The 24,144-nt window shown below is 15.6% G+C and overlaps 4 protein-coding genes across 4 annotated transcripts, besides 24 other annotated features; 2 read left to right on the plus strand and 2 right to left on the minus strand. All coding sequences in view use genetic code 6, as the record gives it.

The window, feature by feature from the left end:
• The first annotated feature begins 9,363 nt into the window (after positions 1-9,363).
• Positions 9,364-9,394: a microsatellite.
• Positions 9,395-10,047: 653 nt separating this feature from the next.
• Positions 10,048-10,104: a microsatellite.
• Positions 10,049-10,104: a microsatellite.
• Positions 10,082-10,190: a microsatellite.
• Positions 10,092-10,190: a microsatellite.
• A 23-nt stretch (positions 10,191-10,213) lies between these two features.
• Positions 10,214-10,846, plus strand: IMG5_116420 (hypothetical protein; the record flags this gene model as incomplete). Its single annotated transcript, XM_004034609.1, has 1 exon — positions 10,214-10,846. The coding sequence occupies one exon, from the start codon at positions 10,214-10,216 to the stop codon at positions 10,844-10,846; it is 633 nt and encodes a 210-aa protein (XP_004034657.1).
• Positions 10,847-11,010: 164 nt separating this feature from the next.
• On the minus strand, positions 11,011-11,990 carry IMG5_116430 (protein kinase domain protein; the record flags this gene model as incomplete). The annotated part of the gene is made up of 2 exons (XM_004034610.1): positions 11,011-11,374; positions 11,433-11,990. 2 exons carry the CDS (start codon positions 11,988-11,990, stop codon positions 11,012-11,014), a joined length of 921 nt encoding a protein of 306 aa, XP_004034658.1. The 3' UTR covers position 11,011.
• Positions 11,991-12,225: 235 nt separating this feature from the next.
• Positions 12,226-12,263: a microsatellite.
• A 160-nt stretch (positions 12,264-12,423) lies between these two features.
• On the plus strand, positions 12,424-13,580 carry IMG5_116440 (hypothetical protein; the record flags this gene model as incomplete). Its single annotated transcript, XM_004034611.1, has 2 exons — positions 12,424-13,373; positions 13,444-13,580. A coding segment is annotated over one exon (666 nt), but the record flags the coding sequence as incomplete, so codon positions are not given.
• Positions 13,581-13,892: 312 nt separating this feature from the next.
• Positions 13,893-13,937: a microsatellite.
• Positions 13,938-13,981: 44 nt separating this feature from the next.
• Positions 13,982-14,076: a microsatellite.
• Positions 14,077-14,152: 76 nt separating this feature from the next.
• Positions 14,153-14,197: a microsatellite.
• Positions 14,198-14,413: 216 nt separating this feature from the next.
• Positions 14,414-14,471: a microsatellite.
• Positions 14,436-14,496: a microsatellite.
• Positions 14,457-14,560: a microsatellite.
• Positions 14,561-14,565: 5 nt separating this feature from the next.
• Positions 14,566-14,600: a microsatellite.
• Positions 14,601-15,129: 529 nt separating this feature from the next.
• On the minus strand, positions 15,130-18,221 carry IMG5_116450 (hypothetical protein; the record flags this gene model as incomplete). The annotated part of the gene is made up of 9 exons (XM_004034612.1): positions 15,130-15,145; positions 15,216-15,276; positions 15,332-15,604; positions 15,656-16,031; positions 16,090-16,277; positions 16,624-16,765; positions 16,814-16,881; positions 17,768-17,848; positions 18,209-18,221. The coding sequence occupies 9 exons, from the start codon at positions 18,219-18,221 to the stop codon at positions 15,130-15,132; spliced, it is 1,218 nt and encodes a 405-aa protein (XP_004034660.1).
• A 1,073-nt stretch (positions 18,222-19,294) lies between these two features.
• Positions 19,295-19,605: a microsatellite.
• Positions 19,345-19,869: a microsatellite.
• Positions 19,870-21,746: 1,877 nt separating this feature from the next.
• Positions 21,747-21,786: a microsatellite.
• A 269-nt stretch (positions 21,787-22,055) lies between these two features.
• Positions 22,056-22,144: a microsatellite.
• Positions 22,066-22,148: a microsatellite.
• A 1,458-nt stretch (positions 22,149-23,606) lies between these two features.
• Positions 23,607-23,703: a microsatellite.
• Positions 23,608-23,667: a microsatellite.
• Positions 23,614-23,671: a microsatellite.
• Positions 23,614-23,693: a microsatellite.
• Positions 23,633-23,704: a microsatellite.
• Positions 23,635-23,735: a microsatellite.
• Positions 23,736-24,144: the final 409 nt, after the last annotated feature.

Raw genomic sequence — 24,144 nt, forward strand, 5'->3', positions numbered from 1 at the left:
CTAAACACTTAAAAAGGAACACAACAATAATTATAATTTTCCATTTTAATATTAATATTCCACGATTTATATATATCAAAAGTAGAAATATATTTATACTCGCCAGCTTAAAATTAAAACTTCTCAGTTTTTGTAAATTGTTTTATCTATTCTTCTAAATTACTTTTCTATGACAAATAAATTAAAGGATATAAAAGAGAATTTTAAAAAGGACTAAATTAATTAATGCAAACTTCAAGATTTTAAGGGTTTAAATTATAAATTTTTAATGGATAACTTAATATTAATTCTATCTATTCATATATATTTTCATTTTAGAAAACTTTTTTAATAAATTATCTTATAATCAAAATATAAGTGCTTTGTTTTGTGTAAATTTAAACTTAAACAGGGACATTATCCTAAATATTTTATTTAAATTTAGTATAATTAAATTAATTTTGATTTTTTGCTTCAATAAAAGATGATTAATCTATAATTTTTATTTATTCACTTTCATAATAACATAGCGGTATAAAAATTTCACTAACTTTAGCAATATTTTATTCATTAATGATATTTTAATTTTTAAAAAGTAGTGTTAGATTGGAATTTGTTTTATTTATGAGTTTAATATTTGACCTAAAAACAATTTTTCTATCATCATATATAAAAGGTTGACATATAATTTATATATTAAGTTCTTTTAATTATAATAATGTTTCATTTGTAAGAAGCAAATCAATAGTAAAAATCTAATTAAAATTTTCAAATTAAACTTAAATTTCGTGTTTTGTATTATAAGATTTATTTATTTTTTTCTTTTCTTCTTCATCATCTTCCTCTAAAAAATTAAAATAAAAATTCTTTTCATTTTTATCTTTTTTTTCAATATTTTTTTAGTTTGATTTTTACCATATTTATATTTAATAACCAGTTAAATTTTATATTTAATATTATTAAAACTATTTTTAGTTATTATATTATTACAATTATTAATTTATATGTTTACTTTTAAATTTTAAAGATTTCCATAAAATTAGAATATTTTCAATTAAGGCTGGATGGAAGTTAAATAGTATTGAATCTTCACATTTATATTTAACACTTTTTTTACAATTTATTTATTTTAAATTTAAGTTAATATTCATTTTTTCAATAAAGGGTTCTTATTATCTATTCATCATATTAAGATAATCTGCATAAAAGTTCCATTTTAACTTAATATCATATTATATAAAGTTAATTAAATTCTTTAACTAATCAATATATCTTAGTTCATTAAAATCGAATTTTATAGGTGTGCTCTGAGATGCAATTTTAAATTCGTTAACGTAAAAATTTATACTTTATTTTTTATCTTTTATTTGTTTTCGTTTGTCTTAGAAAGCTAATTCACCTTTAATTAAATTTATTTCGAAATAAAATTCAGTTTCTTTTATCATTAATATAGTCTTTAAATTTTTCACAAGTTTTTCTAAATTTTTATAATATATATCTTATTTTGTTTCATCTTTTTCAATTTCTTTATCATCTTTTTATTATTCAGATTTAGTGTTTGGTTAATCATAATTTTATGTATATTAATTTAAAAATTATACTATTTTCTTTATTTTCTGAATTGATATTAATATATTATCCATATTTAAATCCAAATAGATAACTTTTTTGTTTTCGTTTTTTCCTTTAGAGTAATTTTTGATGTCAAATTAAATATTTTAAATCTACAAAGATGAACCTTCTTCCCATCTACTTTTTAATGGATGATTGATTTTATTATCATAAACTAGTTATTATTGTTTTTCTGTAAACCGTATTCTAAAAGAAGATATTTTTAAAGTAAAACTAAACTATATTTAATTTTAAAATGTGTTTTTTTATGATTTTTATTTATTTATTTAACTATCATCTTTACATATTTTTATTTGTTCTTACAAAACATAATCTATTTTTTTCTATATAATTTCTTAAATATTATATTATCTAATATTATTTTTCTATATTTTTTTTTATTCATTATTAGTAATATTGAAAATTCTTAAATTTAGTTAAGATTATTATTTAAAAAGTTAAGAAAAATCATCTATTGCATCATAAAAATTTTCTTCTTATTATGAAACTTAAGTATTATTATTTCTCCTATAATTTACTGAATTTTCATTTTAAGGAGAATCTTAAATCCTTAGTTTCTGGTTTTACTTTTACTTTTTTTGTTATTAATTAAAAGTATCTCTATACATATTTAATATCTCGTTTATGCTACTATTTTTGTCTAGATAAAGATTTAAAGAAAACTCACTTATATTTGTTTCTATTTAGCATTGAATTATTTATTTTAATTAATTGGAATTCCTTTTTATATAATAAACATATTTTATTGTTTTTTTATTTTTTACTTAATATTGCTACTTTATCTTTAATTAGGAATTTTTTCATACATTTCTTAGCTTTTTGTAGATTTCACTTAATGATTATATACTCCTGTACTTAAATCATTATTATCTGATAAATCATTTTAGTTATTAAAAGTAAATATATTTTTTAATTTGAGATTATCATCACTTTAATATTTTATAAAAGCAGTAGCTTAATAATTTTTATCAAAGTCAAGTCTTATAGAACAATTTAAATTCGATTTTATGCAAAAATCTTCTGTAATTTTCAATTCTTTGCTAGAATTAATCCCCTTAATAATTTTTTTGTGTTAAAAAAATAAAATATGTATATATAAAATATTATTATATTCACCTTTGTTTTTAATAAACAACTAACATTCTAAATTAAAAAAAAATTAAAATTCTTTATTTGATTATGTATCATCAATAAAAAGCTATTTTATTTTTTCTGGAGATTATTATATTTAAAAAAATTAATCTAAATCACCATAATCTGATTTCGCTTAGCTTATATTTAAATCATCTAATTCATTTTCTATTTAGAAAATATTATTTTCATATACACTTTGAAATTAAAAATTTTCTGTCCTTTAAAGAACCGAATTAAAATTCTTTTAATAATAAAAAAAATTATAACTTAGTTTAAAAACATATATTTTTTTTTATAATATACATTAATCGAAGCATTATTATTATTATAATTAAAATTAAAAACAGAGGATGTGATAGTGTTATCTATGATTTAGTTTTATTTTTATTATTCTTTATAATTTATTTCGTTTTTATCCATTTCTATTTTTTCATTTGTTAATATTATTTTCTTAATACTAAAATCTATTAAAGGAGAGTTAGAATCAGAATATTTCAAGGGGAAAATAAATTTAAGTTAACCTATTTCTATATTTAATTATTCAAATACAAGTTTAGAGTCAAATATTTTAGAAATTTAAAAATTTAAATACTAATTAATTTCTTACTTAATTTATTTTAGGTCAGTAAGAAAATCTTGAATTACTTTTTTATCTTATAACTATTATAATAAAAATAAGAATAAATAAAATTATTTTATACTTAATTAAGTTAGAAAAAATTCTTTAGATTAATAAATAAAATATTCGTCAATATAAACTAATGATTTGATACGCGAATTTAAAAATTTATTTTTTTTAATTTCTATGTTTAGTTTTTATCAATAAAAATGTGAATTTAAATCGAGTCTTATTTAGAGTCTGAAGTTTATTTACTAATTACGTTTTATAAATGTTTTTCGGGGTTAATATTATGAATACAACTAATATTTTCTATATTTAAATTAATCAATTCTCTATTTTCGCTTAATATTTTAATAAACTTTTAAATCTAAACATTTATTGTTAGTATTTTATAGGAAAAATACAATGAAAAACTTACTTTTTTAAAAATTATTTCCAATTTACTCTAAATTATATTCTAATTAGAATCAATATTTTCATTACTTATTTCATTTTATTAATCTATCTAAGTTTCAATAAATTCCACAAATTCTTCTCTTTCTTTTTGGATTTCTTTATCTTCTTCATTTCCTATATTCAATACGGTTTTCTTAAAACTCATTGTCGTAATCCATGAATAAATACCAGTAATTATTTCTTTGCCTGTTTTTTATATAGATTATTTTGGTTATTTTTTCTTGATTTTTATATTTTTAAATAATTCTTTTTTCTCTTTTTTAATTTCATTTTTTGCTTTTTCTCTTAAATGAATTATATGAATTGGCAGTATATGTTTCTATTCGAAAATTTGGCATTCTATATTTTTTAAGTCTTATTCAATATCTTTAATAATGATTTTTTTATCGTTATAAAAGCTAACATTTTTTTCTTAATTTTATAACTCAGATAAAATATTGTTATAATTAAATTTAGATATTTACTATTCTGCATTCCATAATATTTTAGCCTTATATAACTCAACATATTTATTCATTAATTTTATACTTTCTTTTCTCTTATTTTTAATATTATTCAAAATAATCTAAAATATATTTTTAAAATATTTTTCAGAATTTTTATTTGAGAAAGGAATGTTTTTATAAGATTTCAAATTATAATAGTTTTAAGGCATATCAAATTAAGAAGTTTAATTCTTATATCTTATTAAAATCATTATTTAAGAATATTATTCAGATGTTAATTTTATATTTATTTCTCCTAGTATAACTTTTGTTATTTATTAAGGAATTTTATCCAAATTTACATTTAAATTATTTGTTTTTAATATTTTAATATTAAAAGAATCCAAAATATATTATTTTTAAGCTTAAACAATATTCTTATCAGAATATATCGCTATATTATCAAACTAAATAAGCAAATTTTTTTTATTTTTATTTTCATCCTTTATAAACGTTTCTTAAAAATGTTCATCGGCTGGACTTATTAATAAATGACTTAATTCTAATCCTAAGGTGAATGTTTTATTCTTTTATTTTTTAAAAGTGAAAAACATAAAAATATCTTACTTAAAGCTTAAAGGAGAATTACTAGATATCAATTCTTATGTTTTAGAGTATAATATTTCTGACTTAAGATATATAATTCATATAATAACTTTGTTAATTATTATTATCATTTTTTTTTTTTTCAGACTGTTTTTCTATTTCTTTTAATTAAGAACATTTTTGCTAGATTTTATACTTTTTATGATAATCTTGTAAATTTTTTTGTTTTATTTTACAAATTATTGTAATCCCTCTAACTTTTATTAAAATTGGTTCACTTTTTATTTTTGTCCATGGTATTTATATTTCTAAAGAATCAATTAATCCTTTTACCAAATATAAAGGAAAACCTTTTTATTTAATATAATTTATTAAGACATTTCCAATAATAATTATTTTAATAATAATCGGTAAAAAAAATACCTATTTATAAGCCTAAGTCATAAATATAAGATTTACTTAAATTTAAATTTTTTAATTCTATGTTTCCCTTCCATTTATTTAATAAAATATCATTTGTATTGAAGTTCTTTTTTAAAAAATAGTGTATTATTAATTAAATATGCTTAATATAAAATAATTATTATATTATCATTTAATATAAATAACTTAAAAAAATTCTTTTAAATATATATAAACTTTAATAATTTACTTCAAGAAACTACCCAATATATCCAAAAATTATTTTTTTGAAATATTCTTCAAGCATTTTTGTAATTGTATTTATATTTTATTATATTAAAATTATTTTTATTTAAGTAATGTATGTAATGTAATACGTATTTATTTTTTTAGACTTTTTATATATAATGTTAATTATATTTATACATATATAATTATAAAGTATATAATAAATATTTAAAGTTTCTTTTTAATCTAAAATTAATGTCGAATTAAAACATAAACAAATATTTATAAAAATTAGGAAAATTTAATAGATTTTAAATAACAACAGAAAAATTATAACTATCATAATAAGCTGGCAATCAAATATTAATAAAGCACTGTAGAAATGCTTTTATATTTGGAGCATTAATGGAATATATGATAATAAATACAAAAATATGTTAATATAAATTAAAAATCAATTATCATATTTATTTATAATATATATATTTTATTTAAAAAAAATAAAGATGAAAATATAGTTTATAAAAGCACTATAAAAAGACTAGGTAAAAATTATTTATAATGATTTGTAACTAATTTAATTTAATACTAAAATTAATATTTATAGAATCTAAAAAAAAAGAAGATGAAATACTAATAGAAAAAAACTTAATAAAAGAGTAATAGTAATCTAAATAATGAAACCTAAATCAAATATAAACAAATATAAAAAAATATTAAATATAAGATTATTTAATAATGTATTTAAAAATGAAAATATTAAATTTCAATTAATATAATTAATGAAATTTAAAATCTTTTATAAAATTATAATTAAACTATTTAATTATATATATATATATATATATAACTTAACTTTAATTTTTTTTCAATAGATCAAATTCAATATATAAAGTTCAAATATATAATTATAATATTGTTTGATAATTTTTATATTATTTTTTGTACAAAATACATTATTAATTATATTTACACGTGTTTATAAATACATAAAATTTGATATTTATAAAAACAATAAATAAAATATTTTTATTTTTATTTTTTTTTGGCACATTTTTAAAAAATAATGAATCAGTTAAAAAATTCTTAAATATTAGATTGTATAACAAATATAATTGAAAATTTAAATAGTTAAATTTTGATTTTATAGGATGAGAAAGAAAGCTATTAAAATGTTAAGTTAGGTTTATCATAAAATTCTTATAAAGAAAAAAAGAAATTGATTTATCAAAAATAGAAAAAAAGTTAGAAAATACAATATATGAAATAGAAAATCAAATAAAAACCTAGTTAGAAAAATAAGTAAATTAATGCTTTATTAAAATTTTAAACTAAATTGAATAAACTTTCCAAATTTAGCCTTTTTAATTTAATTTAAATTAAATAAAAGATCATTTTGATACATTATTACTTTCTTTTGGAAAAAAAATTAATAATGATGACAGAATAAATGAAATATAAGAAAATATTAACAATAATATAAGTTAGTTTTACTAATAATAAAAACCTAATTTTGAAGTAAATAATTAGTAATAAGAATAAGAAATTTTTTAAGAAAAAAACAATTAAATTGAGGAAGAGAATTAAGACAATTAATAAAAATAAATAAAAAAAAAGGATAATTAAATATCATAAAATTAATAAAGCGGATTGATTAAAAAGATTAAAAATATTTTTAAAAAAGAAGGAAAAACTGAAGAAGCAACATAAGTTAATCTTTAAGGAGTAACAAATAATTATAGATATGACCCTGTTTAAAAAAAATATATATTTGATGATGATGATGATTAATAACAGGATTGTACTATTAATGAACCTCCACCTCTTATACCTAAAAGAGAATAATAAGAAGAAAAAGATTCGAGTGTAACTTAAAATACTAATGATGCTAAATCTCAAATGCTTAGACCTGTAGCTAGAAACCTTCGCTAAAGAAATGAAGCTTTAAAGTCAAAATAACCGAAATAAAAACCTGCAGTTATGTAATTTTAACCTATCTAACAAAATATAAATGAAAATGAATAAATAAATAATATTGATATAATAAATAATAACGTTTAAGAAAATAATATTTAAGTCATAAATAATTTTAATGAAAACTCAGAATCTAATTAAAATTTAGGTTAAATTTAAAAACACTTAATTAAAGAAATAATGGAATTAATAAATGATTAAGTTTATTATTAATAATAGTAAAAAATAAATGATTTTTAATAAATTTAAGATATAGTAAATTAACTAAAATAGTTATAATTAAATATAAAAGACGAAAATCTTAAATTAGAAAAATAAATTGAAAACAGAGAATAAGATTATAGAAACTAAATAACTTAACTTAATTAAGATTATTTAAATTTATTAAATGCAAAAATGACTAAGTTAGAAGAATTCGAAAATTAAAAGGAAGATTTAGTAGATTAAACGATTATAGGAAATTATTGTGAAAGCTAAACCTAAAAAATAAAAGAACTTTAATAATAATTGATGTAAATATAAAAATAAAATACAACTTCAAGAATTAGTTAATTATAATAAGTAAAAGAATATATGGAGAAAATTAGTGCTTTATAAAATATGCTTATTAAATACAAAGAACTATAATAAGAAAATGAATGCTTGCATTAATTAAATAAAAAACTCTAGCAAATGAACAAAGATAATTAAAAATAATCATTAAAAATATTAAATATAAAATCTAAAAACTTAAAGCAAATGACAAATTTAAGTAATTAACTAATCTAGCAAATAAATTTTAAATAACAGCTTATTGATTAAATTAATATGGATATAACTCAAAAAAACCGAATAATTCATGAACTAAAAATTAGAAATAGTAATTTAGAAAATCTTTCATATACTAGCGAGGAAAGAATAAAATTTATGAAAGAAAAAGAAGAATTTAATAATTAAAAAATAAAATAAATTCTTGATGAATTAGAAGAATAAAAATTCATTGTTAATAGCAAAATAAACGATATAACACATCTATAGGAAAAAAATGAACATTTTGAATAAATAGAATAAAATATGAATGAAGAACTTATTAATATTTAAATAGAATATGATTAATATGTTGAAAATGCTGAAAATGAAAAAAAATAATTTATTCAAGTTATTTTTTTATTTTTTTTAAAAAAAAATACATTTATTTTATCAAATAGGATATAAATGAATTAAAAAATAAAATGAGTTAAGCATAATTGGAGATAGAATTTCATAAGAAATAGATTAATTCCTTTTAAAATTATTAGATTAATGATAATAATAATTAATTAAATCATAATTAAAATTTAATCTGATAAAATAAAGTCAAAATTAAATAAAATAAAAATGAAAAATAATATATAAAAGTATTTTTTAAAATTTGTATAGATAAATATATTAAGCTTAAATTCAAGAAATTATAAAAAATTAATAGTTATTGAAGTTACTATTAAAAAAAAAATTAATAATTATTTATAAAAACAATATATGATACTAGTTTAAGTTAATTTTCATATTATATGTAATATTTTATAAAAAAAAATATATATTTAAAACAAAAATTATTTGTATGGTATTATTTTTAATTTATATAATAAATCTAAAGCCGAATTATAACTGAAAAAAAATAATAATAATTTAATAATTTTTAATTTGTGAAAAAAAAAAAATTATGTTTCTTTTATATTATAATTAATATAAAAAACCCTATTTTGAAATTAATTTGAAATTATAAATAGATTTAATTTATATATTAATAAAAATAGACAATTTTATTTTTTATTAAAATTTATTTTTATTATATTAAAATAATATTAAAAATTATAAATTTTAAAATATGTAAGACAATTCCTTAATTATAACTTAATCTTAATAAAAAATATAAAATAATGTCAGAAATAATTTAATTAATAAATAATTTACTTAAGCATAATAAAATATTTATTTTAAATAGTTTCATAATCCTGCTAGCTTATAATAATAACTGTAAAACGCTTAAACCATATTCAATGAAGTCTAATATTAGTTATCCTTATAAAAACAAGAGTTAGTTAAATTAAAATAAGAAAAAGAAATGTTAGAAAATGCATTAAATATTAAAAATAAAAATTTAGAAAATAATTTAATAAATGAATTAAAAACTTTAGAAAACGAAATGAAAACATATTTTTATTATCATAAATCTAGATAAAGTCATTAGTAATATAAATTAAATTAGTTGAATTTTAATAAAGAATAACTATAAGAATTGTTAAATAATTTAGAAAACCAAACAAAATGTTTAGAAGAAAATACAAACAATAGAAATTTTTATTGAAAAAAAAATTTTTTTAATATTTGTATAATAAAAAAATATATTAAAAAAAAAAATGGTTTTTTAAAAATAAAATAACTAAAAAAAAAATAATAATTATCATTAAAAATTATTTATTTGTAAAAAAAAATCAATTTTATAAAAATTTATTTTGTAAATTATTTTTTATCATTTTATCGTTTAATATATATATAAATATTAATAAAAAAATTTACATATTAAAATTTATTTTGATAGATTTTTAAATATTTTTTTTTATATATATATTTTTGTTTTTGTTTTTTTTTGTTTTTTTTTGTTTTTTCTTTTTTTTATTTTATTTTAATTTATTTAATTTAATTTAATTTAATTTAATTTAATTTAATTTAATTTAGTTTTATTTAGTTTTATTTAGTTTTATTTTATTTTACCTATAAACTTTATTTATTTAAAATGAATATAGTTAATAATATAACACTTGAAGCATGTACTGAAAGTTTTTAATCTTCTTTGTTATGTCAATAAAAAGGTGCTTCTAGAATAGAACTTTGTGAAAATTTATTACATGGAGGAACTACTCCTTCATACGGTACTATTAAAGCATGTTTAAACCTATTAAATATTCCAATAAGCGTAATGGTAAGGCCACGTGGTGGAAATTTTACTTACACCAAAGAAGAAATAGAAATAATGAAAAGTGACATAGAAATATGTAAGAAATTAAATGCTTATGGCGTTGTTTTTGGTGTTTTAAATTAAGATTAAAAATCAATTGATTTAAATACTACATAAGAGTTAGTTTAATGTGCAAAACCATTAAAAATTACTTTTCATATGGCTTTTGATGAAATAGATGATATTTTTTAAGGTTTAGAATAGCTTGTTAATTTATAAATCGATAGAATATTAACTAAAGGAGGTAAATTTTCGAATGCCCTTGAAGGAAAAAAATAAATAAAAGATTTAATTGAAAAAGCAAATAATAGAATTATTATTATGCCTGGTAAAGGAATAAATAAAGATAATTATTAAGAAATAGTTGAATATACAGGTGCTAGGGAAGTACATGGAACATAAATAGTATGATTTTTTTTAAAAAAATAAGTCTTTAAATATGTAGTGTACAAATTATCATTTTTCTCAAAAAAAATAAGTATTTAAACCACTATTTCAAATCTAATTTTATATTTTAAACAAACATATATAAGTATATTCTTTATTTATTTATTTTCTTAAAAAAAAATATTTTATTCAATTTATATATTCACATTCTTAAACAACTATACTCCATTAAAAGTCATCATTTTTTTCAATATTGGCTTTTTCATACATATCAGTAAATATTTTCTTTAAATAATTATAATCTGGTTTTTTATCAAATTCCAATTAAGTACAATACTTCATATACTCAAGTAATTCTTCTGAGAGTTTTCCACATAATTACTATAGATTATGATATTATTTTTTCTCTAAAATTTTTTCAAATCTTTCCTTTTAATTTTGAGCTTTTAATTCTTGCCAAGGCAATTTGCCTTTCATAAAATAAATAAGCATATAACCTAATGAAATTAAATCGTCTCTCCTACTTTACTCATAACCTTTTTATGCATTTATCTTTTAATTATTTTAAGTTTAATTTAAAATATATTAATATATATTTATTAGTTTTTACTGATGAGTATCTTGCTGTCCCTGTTAAAGTTTTACCTTCACAAAAAGGAATATGTAAACCGTCTTTTTAAATAAATCTTTTGGAAAAAGCTAGATCAATAAGATATAAAACTTTACTATTTTTGCCTAATCCTACACAAATGTTATCTGGTTTTATATCTCTGTGTATAAAATATTTAGAATGTAAAAATTATAAACGCTCTAATATTTATAATCCTATCATTGCTACTGTTTTAGGTTAAAATTTGCGACTACATATATTAAATAAATCTTCTAATGAAGGACCTAATAATTCGTATACCATTATATTATATTATTCTTCTTAAGAACAATAATATACTTAAGGAAATCCTTATATATTAATGTCTTAATTTAAATACTGTAATACTTTTGATTCGTAACAAAGTAATTTAGATTTAGAATCAGCTTTTTCTAATTTTATTGCAACTTCTTTACCACTTAAAACATCTTTAGCTAAATATATTTCACCGAATGCTCCTTAATCAATTTTTTCGATAAACCTAAATGATTTTCCAATATTGTTATTTATTATTTCCATATTATATTTACTTTAAATCAATTATATATAATAGTTATTTTATTTTATTAATTAATTTATAATTAAAAAAAAAAAATGTATTTTCTAAAAAAAATATAATTAGTAAACTATTAAAAAGTTACATATATTTATAATTTTTTTATTTTATAAATATATTTATTAATAATATAATTTATTTATATATATTTATATATACATGTTTTTAAATATTTTTTATTTAATTATATATGAAACATTTATAATTTTTATTTATCTTTTATTATTTTTTTTATCAGAATTATAATTTTCATTTTATACAAAACAGATTTTAATTATTTTTTATTTATTATTTATTCTTAACTTTTATTTTTAAATATTTAAGATTTAATATTTTTATAATGTTTATATCTATTTTTTTTTTTTTTTATTTATTTCCTATTTTTTTTAGTATTTTTAAATTATTCAGAATTTTTTTTCTGATACAATTGATAAAGCTATTAGAAAAATATAATTATTTTGTTAGTTCATATTCTTTTTTATTAAAATTAATTAATAGATATATTAATTTAAGTTTTTTTACAAATATTTTAACCCTTTATTTATCTTTTTTTAATTTTCATAGTCTTCTTTTAAATTTTTTTACATTATATACTTTTATTTTATCAATTTCTTATTTAAATTTTTCATAATCTGATAAGTTAATTTAAATTCATTAAGACTCCATTTTTTTAAATTAGAATTTTTTTAAATTTTCTTCCAAGAACTAGATTTTATTTATCGAATTTATGAATGTCTAAAAACTTAGTGCATTCACTAAAGTATTTGTTTTCTACTTTCAAATTATTTTTATTGGTTTCTTTTTATGTAATAATTTATTCCTTTTTATTTATCTTTTCATTTTTTTAACTTAAATATCTTTTTTGTTTAATTATAAATCTATTTAATTTATAAAAATTAATAGAAAACTCTTATTTTTATAAGATTTTTTCCTTTTTTATATTAAAACTTAATTTTATGAGTGTTTATTTTTTAACCCATATACCCAATATAAGTTTTTTTTACTGCTTAATTATAAAGAATTTTATGTTAAATTAAAGTAGAACCATTAATTTTTTTTTTGAACCAAACAAATAATATAATAAATCATATCACTAATTTAAATTGTGTCGTTCTAGGTTTTGTATAGATCACAAATATATTATTATAAGATAAGAAAACAATTATACAAAACTAAGTAAAATATATTACTTAGCCTTATATTAATTAGGATTTGATGACAAGCTGGAGCTAATACAGAATTCTAAAAAGTCGCTGTGTTTATATTAGATTCGGAAGATAGACATAATATATGCATATATAAGCTACCTCAGGAGCTTAAAAACCTTTGACTGATGTGGATAATGAGTATGCTTATTTTTATACATAAATAAATTTTATATTATTGTTAAATTAATAATTTATAATTTTTATAAAGATTATTGTAATTATTTGAAGATTAATTAAAACCGGTAAAAATACTTCGTGCACATACAATAACTGAATAATAAAAACTTTAATTGAAAGAAAAGAAACAAAAAATTGATAAGAAATAATAATTTCTCAGAAAATGTATAAACATATTATTAAAAATAATAATTAAAATGTTAGGTTTATCTAAAAAAATTAATATGAAAAGAAACATATGAACCAGAAGAAAAAAAAAAATGAAAAATAAAATAAAATTAAATACATAATATTATACAGATGATTAATTTTATAAATTATTTAGTAAATAAATAGTTTTTTTTTCACCAATTAGGAATATATTATTAAGTTAATAAAAACATTGTTAAAATATTTTTATTGTATGTATAAAAAGAAAAAAATTATGTATTATTATTTATTTTTATAGATATTTGTTGAAGTATAAATATTATAGGATTTTTATTTAATTATAAAATATTAACTTATTTATTTTAAAATCATTAAAATAATAAAATAAAAAAATATTCGAGAAAATTTTCTAAAATAAAAAATTATATGAGTTTTTTTTATTATTTATGATTATTAAAATGTAAATTATATAAAGTTTATTTTTATATATCTGAATTATTTAAAATTAATTATAATTATAAAAAATAAATTTGATATTAAGTTTAAATAAGAAGATTCTTGATTTTAGAAATTAAATATTTTTAAATAAAATTTAAATATATTTTTTTATTTAAATATGATTCTTTATTTCAATACATTATAATTCTTAAAAAAATATAAATATCTAAAATATATACATAGAAATATTAAAAAAATGAATATTGGAGTTTAAATTTTGTTGTACTTTCAAAAAAACGAAAAAGAATTTTATTTAAGATTTATATAAATATATATTTAAGATAAAAGATATATAATAAAGTAAATATTTAAAAAGTTATATTTTAAAAATAAAAAAAAAAATATTAATTATAAAAATATATATAAAAGAGATTAATAAAAATATATAAAGGTATTTATATAAATATATAATATAGTATATATATATAAATATATATTATATATTTTTATCTATATAATTATATATATATTTTTTTTATACATATTATTATATATATATAATCATTATTTTTTTAATTTATATTTTTTTAATTTTTATTTCCCAATATATAATATTCAATAATTTATTTTCTTCTAATATTTTTTTGTCAATCATATTTAATATTTAAAATATAAATTAATTATAATATAATATAGAAAATTATATATATTACATTTTTATTTATTACAATATTATTTTTAATTTTTTTTTTTAAATTTATATATATATATATATAAAAATTATTTTTAATGTTTTTTTTTTATATTTAAATTTATTTATGAAAATATTAATAAATTTATAATTTATTTTTATATGTAATTAAGTAAATATCTTTCATTCTGTAATATAGCAATTATTTTAAGATTGAAGAGTATATTCTTCTCCATTATAATTTAATTTATGTTTCTTTTAAATATATATTCATAATTAATATAATTTTATATATTATTACTGCTAACATGTTTTACAACACTTGTTTTACTTAATCTTCTTAGACTGGATATTCTAAATCAGATTTATATAATGTTTTTAATAATGTATGAAGTTTTTAAACGGACCTAGGTCCAGTTTTATTCAAAATGTTAATAATCAAATTTTCTAAATACTAATTTAAATAAAATTTATTAATAGAAAATAAACAAATATTTACTTTCATAAATTAAGTATTTTCTAACCCAGCATAAGTTTAATCCCTTAAAATCATTTCATTTTCTTCATCTTCGCAATATATTAAATCTTATTATAATTTTAATATATATAGATAAAATAAATACTAATGATTTTTTTTTACTTTCAGAATCCCTAAATTTTTCATAGACCTTAACAGGGAAATAAATATTAACATCTCCATCTATAGCTTCATTGTTTTCAGCATCATTATATCTTTAACTTTGTTTTTACATCAAAAAATTATTTTATTAATATTCTTTCATATTTTATTTCTTAAATTCTTTTATGATACCTTTGTGTACCCAAAAAGCCATTTTTTATTTAATAATATTTTAAGGAATTCCCGTTTCCGTACTTAAAAAATCAGAAGCAACTCCTTTTTCTTAATTAAATCCTAAATTAATATATATTAAAAATACATAAAGAAAATAAATAAATATTCTACTTGTTTCATCAAAATAACCAATTAGAATAGCGTGTACTGGTAAACATTTAAATTCAAACTCTCCATTATCAAATGTTAAGGATAAATTAACATGTCCTAAATTTGTATGCCAAATAAGTTTTCTCATTGCTTTATTTCTTTCGAATCTTTCAGCATATTCCTTAAATAAAGGCTCTAAATAAGTAGGAAGTGGAATTCCTTCTATTTCATAATTTATTGGCCAATATCCTTTAGAAACGAACATGCAATGCAATTAATCTATTGAAAGAAGATGATTTTTTAATTTTTATTCTGGCTATATTGGCTTTCTATAACTGTGTATTAAATTATCAATTCTTTTAGAATCTTTTACATCTTTGACTATTATATTACATATCTATCAAATATAAATAATATTTGAAATAGAGTGGATTATTTTATTATTGTTTGTTTACTTAAAGTGAATAGTCTCCACATCTAAGTTTTAAGAGTTCTAGGTTTTTAATTTCTTCATCTATATCAAAATGACGAGTTCCCATCATTTTTTCAGCCAACATATTTTAATATTCACTAATAAAAGCTTCTTAAGAACCATATAAGTTTACTAAAATACTTAAAAGATCACTTTCTTAGTATTTGATTTCTTTTTTTTTTTGTTTGTTAGTATATAATATACTATTGTTACAATAAATTTAAAATAAATCTTACTTATTGATTCAGATTTTTTTTACTAAAAAAATTAAACTTCCCATTTTTCAGCTTCCCCCTCATCTTCGTCAGAAGACAAATCATAATTTTAAAATTTAGATGGTATTTTTAATCTTTCAGCAACTAATTTATTAGTATTTTTATCGTCTGTTAAATGTTCTATTATACATCTTAATGTATCTTTTCTTTTAAGAAGATATCTTTTAATAGGGATAGTTATTTTTTCTAGTTTTTTGTTTGTTTGTTTATTAAAACATATAATTAAATATTTTATATTTAACCTAATATAAGACCTTTAGGATCAATAATTTATAAAATTTATAAACAATTTATGTATTAACTTAATATATTCATAGTAATAACACCAGGAATAAGAAGTCTAGTGTTAATTTACTAAACTAAATAATCACTTAATTCATAAACCTTTAAATATTAAAAATTATTGTTTTTATATATATATAAATTATTTACTAAATTTGACTTTTCTAATGTTTCTTTTAGTTCTTAGGTTATTTCATAAGAATCGGGAAATTCGAGAACTATTCTAAATATTTTATCTATACATATCCTGCAGTATATCTCATATATTTTATTTAATAGCTATTCTTATAAGCATTTTAACTCATTTTATAATTATTCTAATTATATTTCTTTACTTATAATAGTTTTAACACTTTAAGCTATTACTTATAAAAAATTAAGATGAAAGTTTGAAAAATAAGAAATGCATTTTTTTAAAATTGGTGTATTATTTTCGAGCTATTCTTTTTAATTTTCTATATATTCATTTATATCGTTTTAAAGTACTTCTTTTAAAATTTAAATTGATTTTGTATAAAAACCTAACTCAATAGAAATTTGGAAGAAACTTTCATATATCTTTTATAATAATATTTTATAAAAATAAAATACAGTATTTTCTTTACTTCAACTTAAAAATTATCTTATTCTCTTTAAATCTATTATCTTTTACTATCTGTTATTAACGAATGATCTATTTAAGAATAATGTTCTTTTACAACAAATTTCATAAATTTAATTATTTCTTTTCTATTTTTTATTTTTTAACCAAAATATTATATAATATATAAATACTTATAGAATTTATCTATATTCTTATTTAAATCAAATAAATCAATTAGATTTAGACTAATATTTTGTTATAAAATTTGAGCCATTCCTAACCTTTCATTTAAGCTATAACTAATCGCATCTAATTAATTCAAAAAATTAAAATGGTATTTGTATTTTAAATTAATAGAAAGTAAGGCTTTAATAAATTTATAAGAATTAATCTCATCAGAGTTATTTTATTTTTCTAAAATATTTAAAAATTCTTATTTATATTCTCTTTAAATAAATCTATTAAACTAATCTTATAATATTTTTATGTTAAAATATATTTTTATAAATATATTTTATTACTGAAATAATATTCTTTTATTATTTTAATTAAAGAAGGAGAACTTTATATTATTCCTGTCCATAATGTTTTTGTCTCGTTTTCTATTTTTATTAATAATTTAAAATATATATAAATTACAATTATTTGTTAAATTAGTAAATAAATTATCTATTATTTGTTTAAATGCTATCCATTCTGTTTATAATTTTATAATTCCTTCAATTACATTTTTATTTATTTAATTTTCATGCTAAAATATCTCAAAAATATTCATTTTTAACAAATTTAAGTATTTAAAATAAATAATATTTCAAAATAATTTTTTTTTTTTTTTTAAAGAAATAAAATAAATCAATTTAATAATTTTTTTTTTAAATAAATAAATACATTCCTTTAATAATTAAGTATTTTTATTATCTTAGAATTATTATATAATTATTAAAATAATAAATTTAATTTACTAATAAAATACATTTTCTTTAAAAAAAAATAAAAAATAAAAACAAACTCTAATGCACGAAATAAAATAAAAAAAGAAAAAAAAATAATTAACAAATAAATTTTTAAAGAATAAGAAAATTTAAGTAATGATGATGAAAATGATTTTTAAGATTATTATTATTCGAGAGCATATATACATGAAATAAATTATAAAGTATATGCTTAATATTTAAGCTAGCTAATTGATAAGGATTAATCTAAATCTAATTTAAAAAATTATTATAATTCCGAAGTATAAAATAAAAAATAAATATTTTCGATATTCATTTATTTTTAATAAAAGTTAAATACACAAAAAAATTTCTTATAATATTAAACGTAAAATACATAATTACCAACATCAAATATTCCATAATTTAATTAAAAAAATGTATTTAATAATAACTAATAAATAAATAATTAAACCAATTTAAATTTTATTCATCCTTAGCAAATGATAAATATGAAGATAGAAAATTTTCCATAAAATAATAATTAATTATAAAAAAATATATTTGAAAATAATTAATATAGTAAATTTTAAACTCCTTTAAAATAATATATAAATAGTAATAGGTATTTGAATTAATAATATTTTATTAACTAAGGTTATAATCAAAATAATTATTCACCAATCGACAATAATTATTAGTACAAAAAATCTTATTCGCCTTAAAATTAAAACTAATCAGAATTATATTATAATAATTCAAAAAGTAGATATCCTCAAAATCATATATATTCGCATAGAGAATATAATTTACCAAAGCACAATATGTAATAAACAAAAAATAGAGATTTTTTAATTACTAAATCTAAAAAGAGAAAAAAAAAAAAAGAGAAATTAGATTAACAATAAAGCGACACTTAAAATTAAGAAAAATTACCCATATAAAGGTAAAACTAATATAATTTTAAAAATACCTAAAACTAGTTAAGCTAATTAATTATTGAATAAATTCCAAATCTTCCAAATATTAATTAACAAAAATCTTAAATATTAAGTAAATATTAACAAAAATCACAAATATTAAAAGATAATAAATAAACTTCTCAAGTAAATATAAAAAAATAAGAAGATATAGATAAATAAAAAAATAAATTGACTGCAATTAATACTTAAAACAATTTAGGTAGTAAAAAAAGCATTAATAAAATAAAATCAACATTTTTAGATAACTAAAACGAATATTTGGACGATGAATAAAACTAATAATAAGAAGATATAGATAAATATAAAAAAAAATTAACTGCAATTAATACTTAAAACAATTTAGGCAGTAAAAAAAGCATTAATAAAATAAAATCAATATTTTTAGATAATTAAAACGAATATTTAGGCGATGAATATAATTAAAAATAAGAAGATATTGATAAAAGATAAAATCAAAAAAACACTTAAAGCATTTTAGGAAGTAAAGAAAGCATTAACAAAATAAAATCAATATTTTTAAATAATTAAAACAAATATTTAGATGATAATTAAAAATAAGAAGATATTGATAAAAAATAAAAAAAAAACTATATTAAATACTTAAAATAATTTAAACAGTAAAGAAAGCATTAACAAAATAAAATCACTATTTTTAGATAATTAAAACGAATATATAGACAATGAGTATAATTAAAAAATAGAAGATATAAATAAATAATAATAAAAAAAAAAACTATAATAAATACTAAAAATAATATAAGTAGTAAAGAAAGCATTAACTAAATAAAATCATTATTTTTAGATAATTATAACGAACATTTAGATGTTGAATAATTTGCTAAAAAAATAGAATCTACTTCAAGAAAACCATCATTTTTACTGGAAAAGTTTTTAAATAAAAATTAGTAAAAATAAACTTAATATACTAATAATAATATAGATTAAATATAAAAGAAATAAGAAAAATCATTAAATTATATATAAAAAGAAGAAATTATTGGAAATAAAGCATAATCAAAAAAAATAACTAATAATGAAATTAAATCTTAATAATCAAGTATTTTACAATTATAAAAAACAAATAAATTAGATAGTAGTAATTAATTATAAAATATTGAATATATTTATGGTTAAAAACATCTATAAAATTCTAAATAGTAAAAAAGTATTGTCTAAATAGATAATAATTAGAAATTAATATAAAAAAATTAAAATAATAGCAATAAATTAATTATTAATACTTAAAATATTATTGAAGATGATATTATAGATGAATATACACCCTTACATGTAAAATAATAAATTAAATTACAGTAATAGTCAAAATTTCAAAATAAATGAATATTTTATTGTCCATTGAGTTTTTAAAAGACTAAATAAAGGAAAAATAAAAATGAATAACTAATATTTTTTATTTAAATATAAAAAAATTCATCATATTTTTAATTTTTTAATTATTTAGTATTAGAAATAATGTATTATTTACATATTATAAAATTTTAGCCAATTTTTATGTTTTTAAATATAATGAATATTAATCGATCTTTTATTATATAATATATATTATTATTATTAAAGTACATAAATATTTTTTTATTATTAAAATTTTTTCTCAATTTAAAGTTTAAATTACCTAAAATGGCCTAAGTAACATTAATTCATAAATAAATTCAAAAATAATAAGCACATAAAATATATAAAAAAACTTCATTTACTTTTTTATTTTTATTTTTTAAAAAAAATATATTCAAATTAAATGAAATATAAAATAAAAAAATAAAAAATTTCGAGTCTTTACCTTATCTTTAAATAAAATTATAATATTTATTCAATAAAAAATAAATAATAAATATTTAATTTATTAATTTAATTTTATATTTTTTGTTATAATAAAAAAATTAATAATATGCTTTTAATAAATAAATATATAGAAATAAATAATCAAAAGTTTCTTGCATTTAGTTTTTTTGTTTTATCTCTAAATTAATATAAAAAAAAATTAGATAAAATTTTTTAATTATTATTTTTAAAATATTACTATTGATATAACTATTTAGTCTCTTCTAATAACTTTTTATGTGCTGATTTTTAATATTCTATTTCTTATTAGAATTTTTATTCAAGCTTTTTTTTTTTTAAAAAAAAAATAAAAATTATAAAAATTATTAAGAATATATAAATAACTTCTTTATTGTATTAGATTAGATCTTTTATCTTCTCACGTTATTATTTTTCTCTATTGACAGAATCATTAAGATCCTCTTAAATTTCTTAAATTTTTATATTAAATTATTATTATGAGTAATCTAATTTATTTTGAAACACTCTTTTAATTTAGTCAATTTCTTCTATAATTTATTGTTATTCTTTAGCTTTTAGGTTTACTTTAAAGCTTTAATCTTAATTTTCTTTTTACAATCTTAAATTTTCTGATCTAATTTAATCATTTTGATGCTTTAGTTCATTTAATGTATCTTATTAATGCTTATTATTATTTTCTAATAATTTTTTTTCTATTTAGATTTAATTAATTTAGCTATCATTATATTATTCAAGTAACTTTAATAAAATTTTTGAGATATTATTATATATAAAAAAAATATATATATATTTTAAAAAAATATAATACCTGTAATTTATCTTACAATTCTTTAATTTATTGTTTAAGGTCTGTATTTTAATCATTTTTTTAATAATTTTGACTTTAACCTTATTTTAAATTCTAATTAGATTATTTTTGTAATTAATATTTTTCTTAATTCAGTTATTCAATTCGTTCATTTAAGATATTTATTTACTATTCTTTATCTTCAATTTACTTTTTAAAATTAACAATTTTCTATTCAAATTATTTCTCTTATTTTTTTTTTAAATCATTAAGTTCCATTTTATGCTATATAAAATTATATATAAATATATATATATATATATATATATATATATATATATATATATATATATATATATATATATATATATATATTATAAAATGTTATTTTATAATATTGTTTTTATATATTTAACATTATTTTCAATCTAATCTAAAGTCTTTTCTATTTACTATGCTTTTAATGTAGCATTATCTTTTTCTATTAAATACTTTTGTATTTTATCTTAATTCTCTTTTTATTATTTGGTAAAGTTTTACTCTTTTTTTATAATTAGTTAATGACTGATTCTTAATCATCATTTCTTCTTATTTATTAATCTAATTCTAATTGTGCTTATTCATAATTCTAAATAAATTTATTATAATCTTATTTTAAATTCTCTACTTCTTTTTCTAAAACAATAATTTTTTAAATGTTATCTCTATCTTTAATTTTTAGTTATTCGTTTTCATAATTTATTTATTATAATTATTTATTTTATTTTTCTTCTTAATCTTATTAATTTTTTTTAAATTAGTAAGTTATTATTTTAAAAGTTTTATTTCATTTTAGTATCTTTATATTGTTAAATTAAGTTCGTTTTTTTCATTTTCATAATAGTTACAATTATCTTATTATTGTTTATTTTTATTAGATATTATTTATAAATTTTAACTAAGGTTCTTATTTTCTAAATCTAATTTATTTATTTTATCTAATTAATCATTATACTTTTTTTATATCTAATCAATTTGTTCTATCTTTTGTTCAAGTTATTTTTAAACATAATTTTCTTTAGAACTTATTTCGTTGAATTTTTATTATAATTCTTTATTTTCCTCAATTAAATTATTTATTTTATCGCATAAATCTTCTCTTTCTAATTATTCTTTGTTTTTATTATCATAATAATAAAATATAAATATTTTTTAAATTATTTTTTTACAAAAGGAACTAGATATATTTTAAATTGGTTCACCATTTTTATATATTTATATTATTGCTTAGCATTTTTTTCTAATTCTTATCTTAATTCATTATTGTCTTAAATAATTGCATCGCCCTTTTTTTCCATATCTCGAAGATCTTCGTAGCAAGTTTCTATAATTTTTTCCATTCTTTAAATTTTTTCATCATAAGCTTATAGTAAAGGTTCAAAATATCCAAATTCTTTAGTTAAATTTGAAATATTGCTTATATTTTATTATTCAGAAAATTATAAAGGATTTTAACCAGGATGAATACATAATCTCCTCTATAAAACTACTAACTCTTAACCTAATCTAGTATCTATAAAAAAATGTTAAAAAAAATGCTTTATATAATTATTTTTTAATAATAAATAAAAACTTATGTTATTTAAAAATGATAATTCTTTTTTTTGTATTTTTATTTAATTTAAAAGTTAAATTTCTGAAGGTTTTTTATGGGCAAAATCTCTTTCTTCTCCAATTTAATTATATATTGCAGAGTCTTTTATACCTAAATAAAAGTTTATTTACAATTAAAAATAATTTTTTTTTCAATTAATATACTTGAAAACATTTTATAATTTATCTTTTTAAATAAAATAGTTAAAAAGTATATTTATATAAAAAAAAATATATATATATATATATAAAAATATATATATATATATAAATATATATATAAAAATATATATATATATATATTTTATTAATATTTATATTTATATAATTTATTTATAAAAAAATAACTTAATTTTTGAATATTAATTAATTTAAATTTAAAATATAAATAAAAAATATATATAATTATAGTAAAATTAAAACAAATAGATTTAATATTAATTTTTCAAAATAATTTATTTATTTTCTTTTATCTTTACAATACTTTTTTAAGTTCATAAACATTTAATATAATTATTAATAATTTGTATTATTTTATCAATTAATTTTTAATTTTAAAAATAGATTTATTTATCTTTAAAGAATTATATTTAATTTTTTATTTATTCTAATTTTTGTTCATTAATTATTAACTATTATAATATTTATATTTATAATATTATGTTTTCTTCTTAATTTAAGTTATTTTGACTTGAATATTTATACAAAGTCTCTTCATAAGTATTTATATCTTTTATTTTTAC

Source organism: Ichthyophthirius multifiliis, assembly GCF_000220395.1.
Source record: "Ichthyophthirius multifiliis unplaced genomic scaffold scaff_1120509250944, whole genome shotgun sequence".
Lineage (NCBI taxonomy): Eukaryota > Ciliophora > Oligohymenophorea > Hymenostomatida > Ichthyophthirius > Ichthyophthirius multifiliis.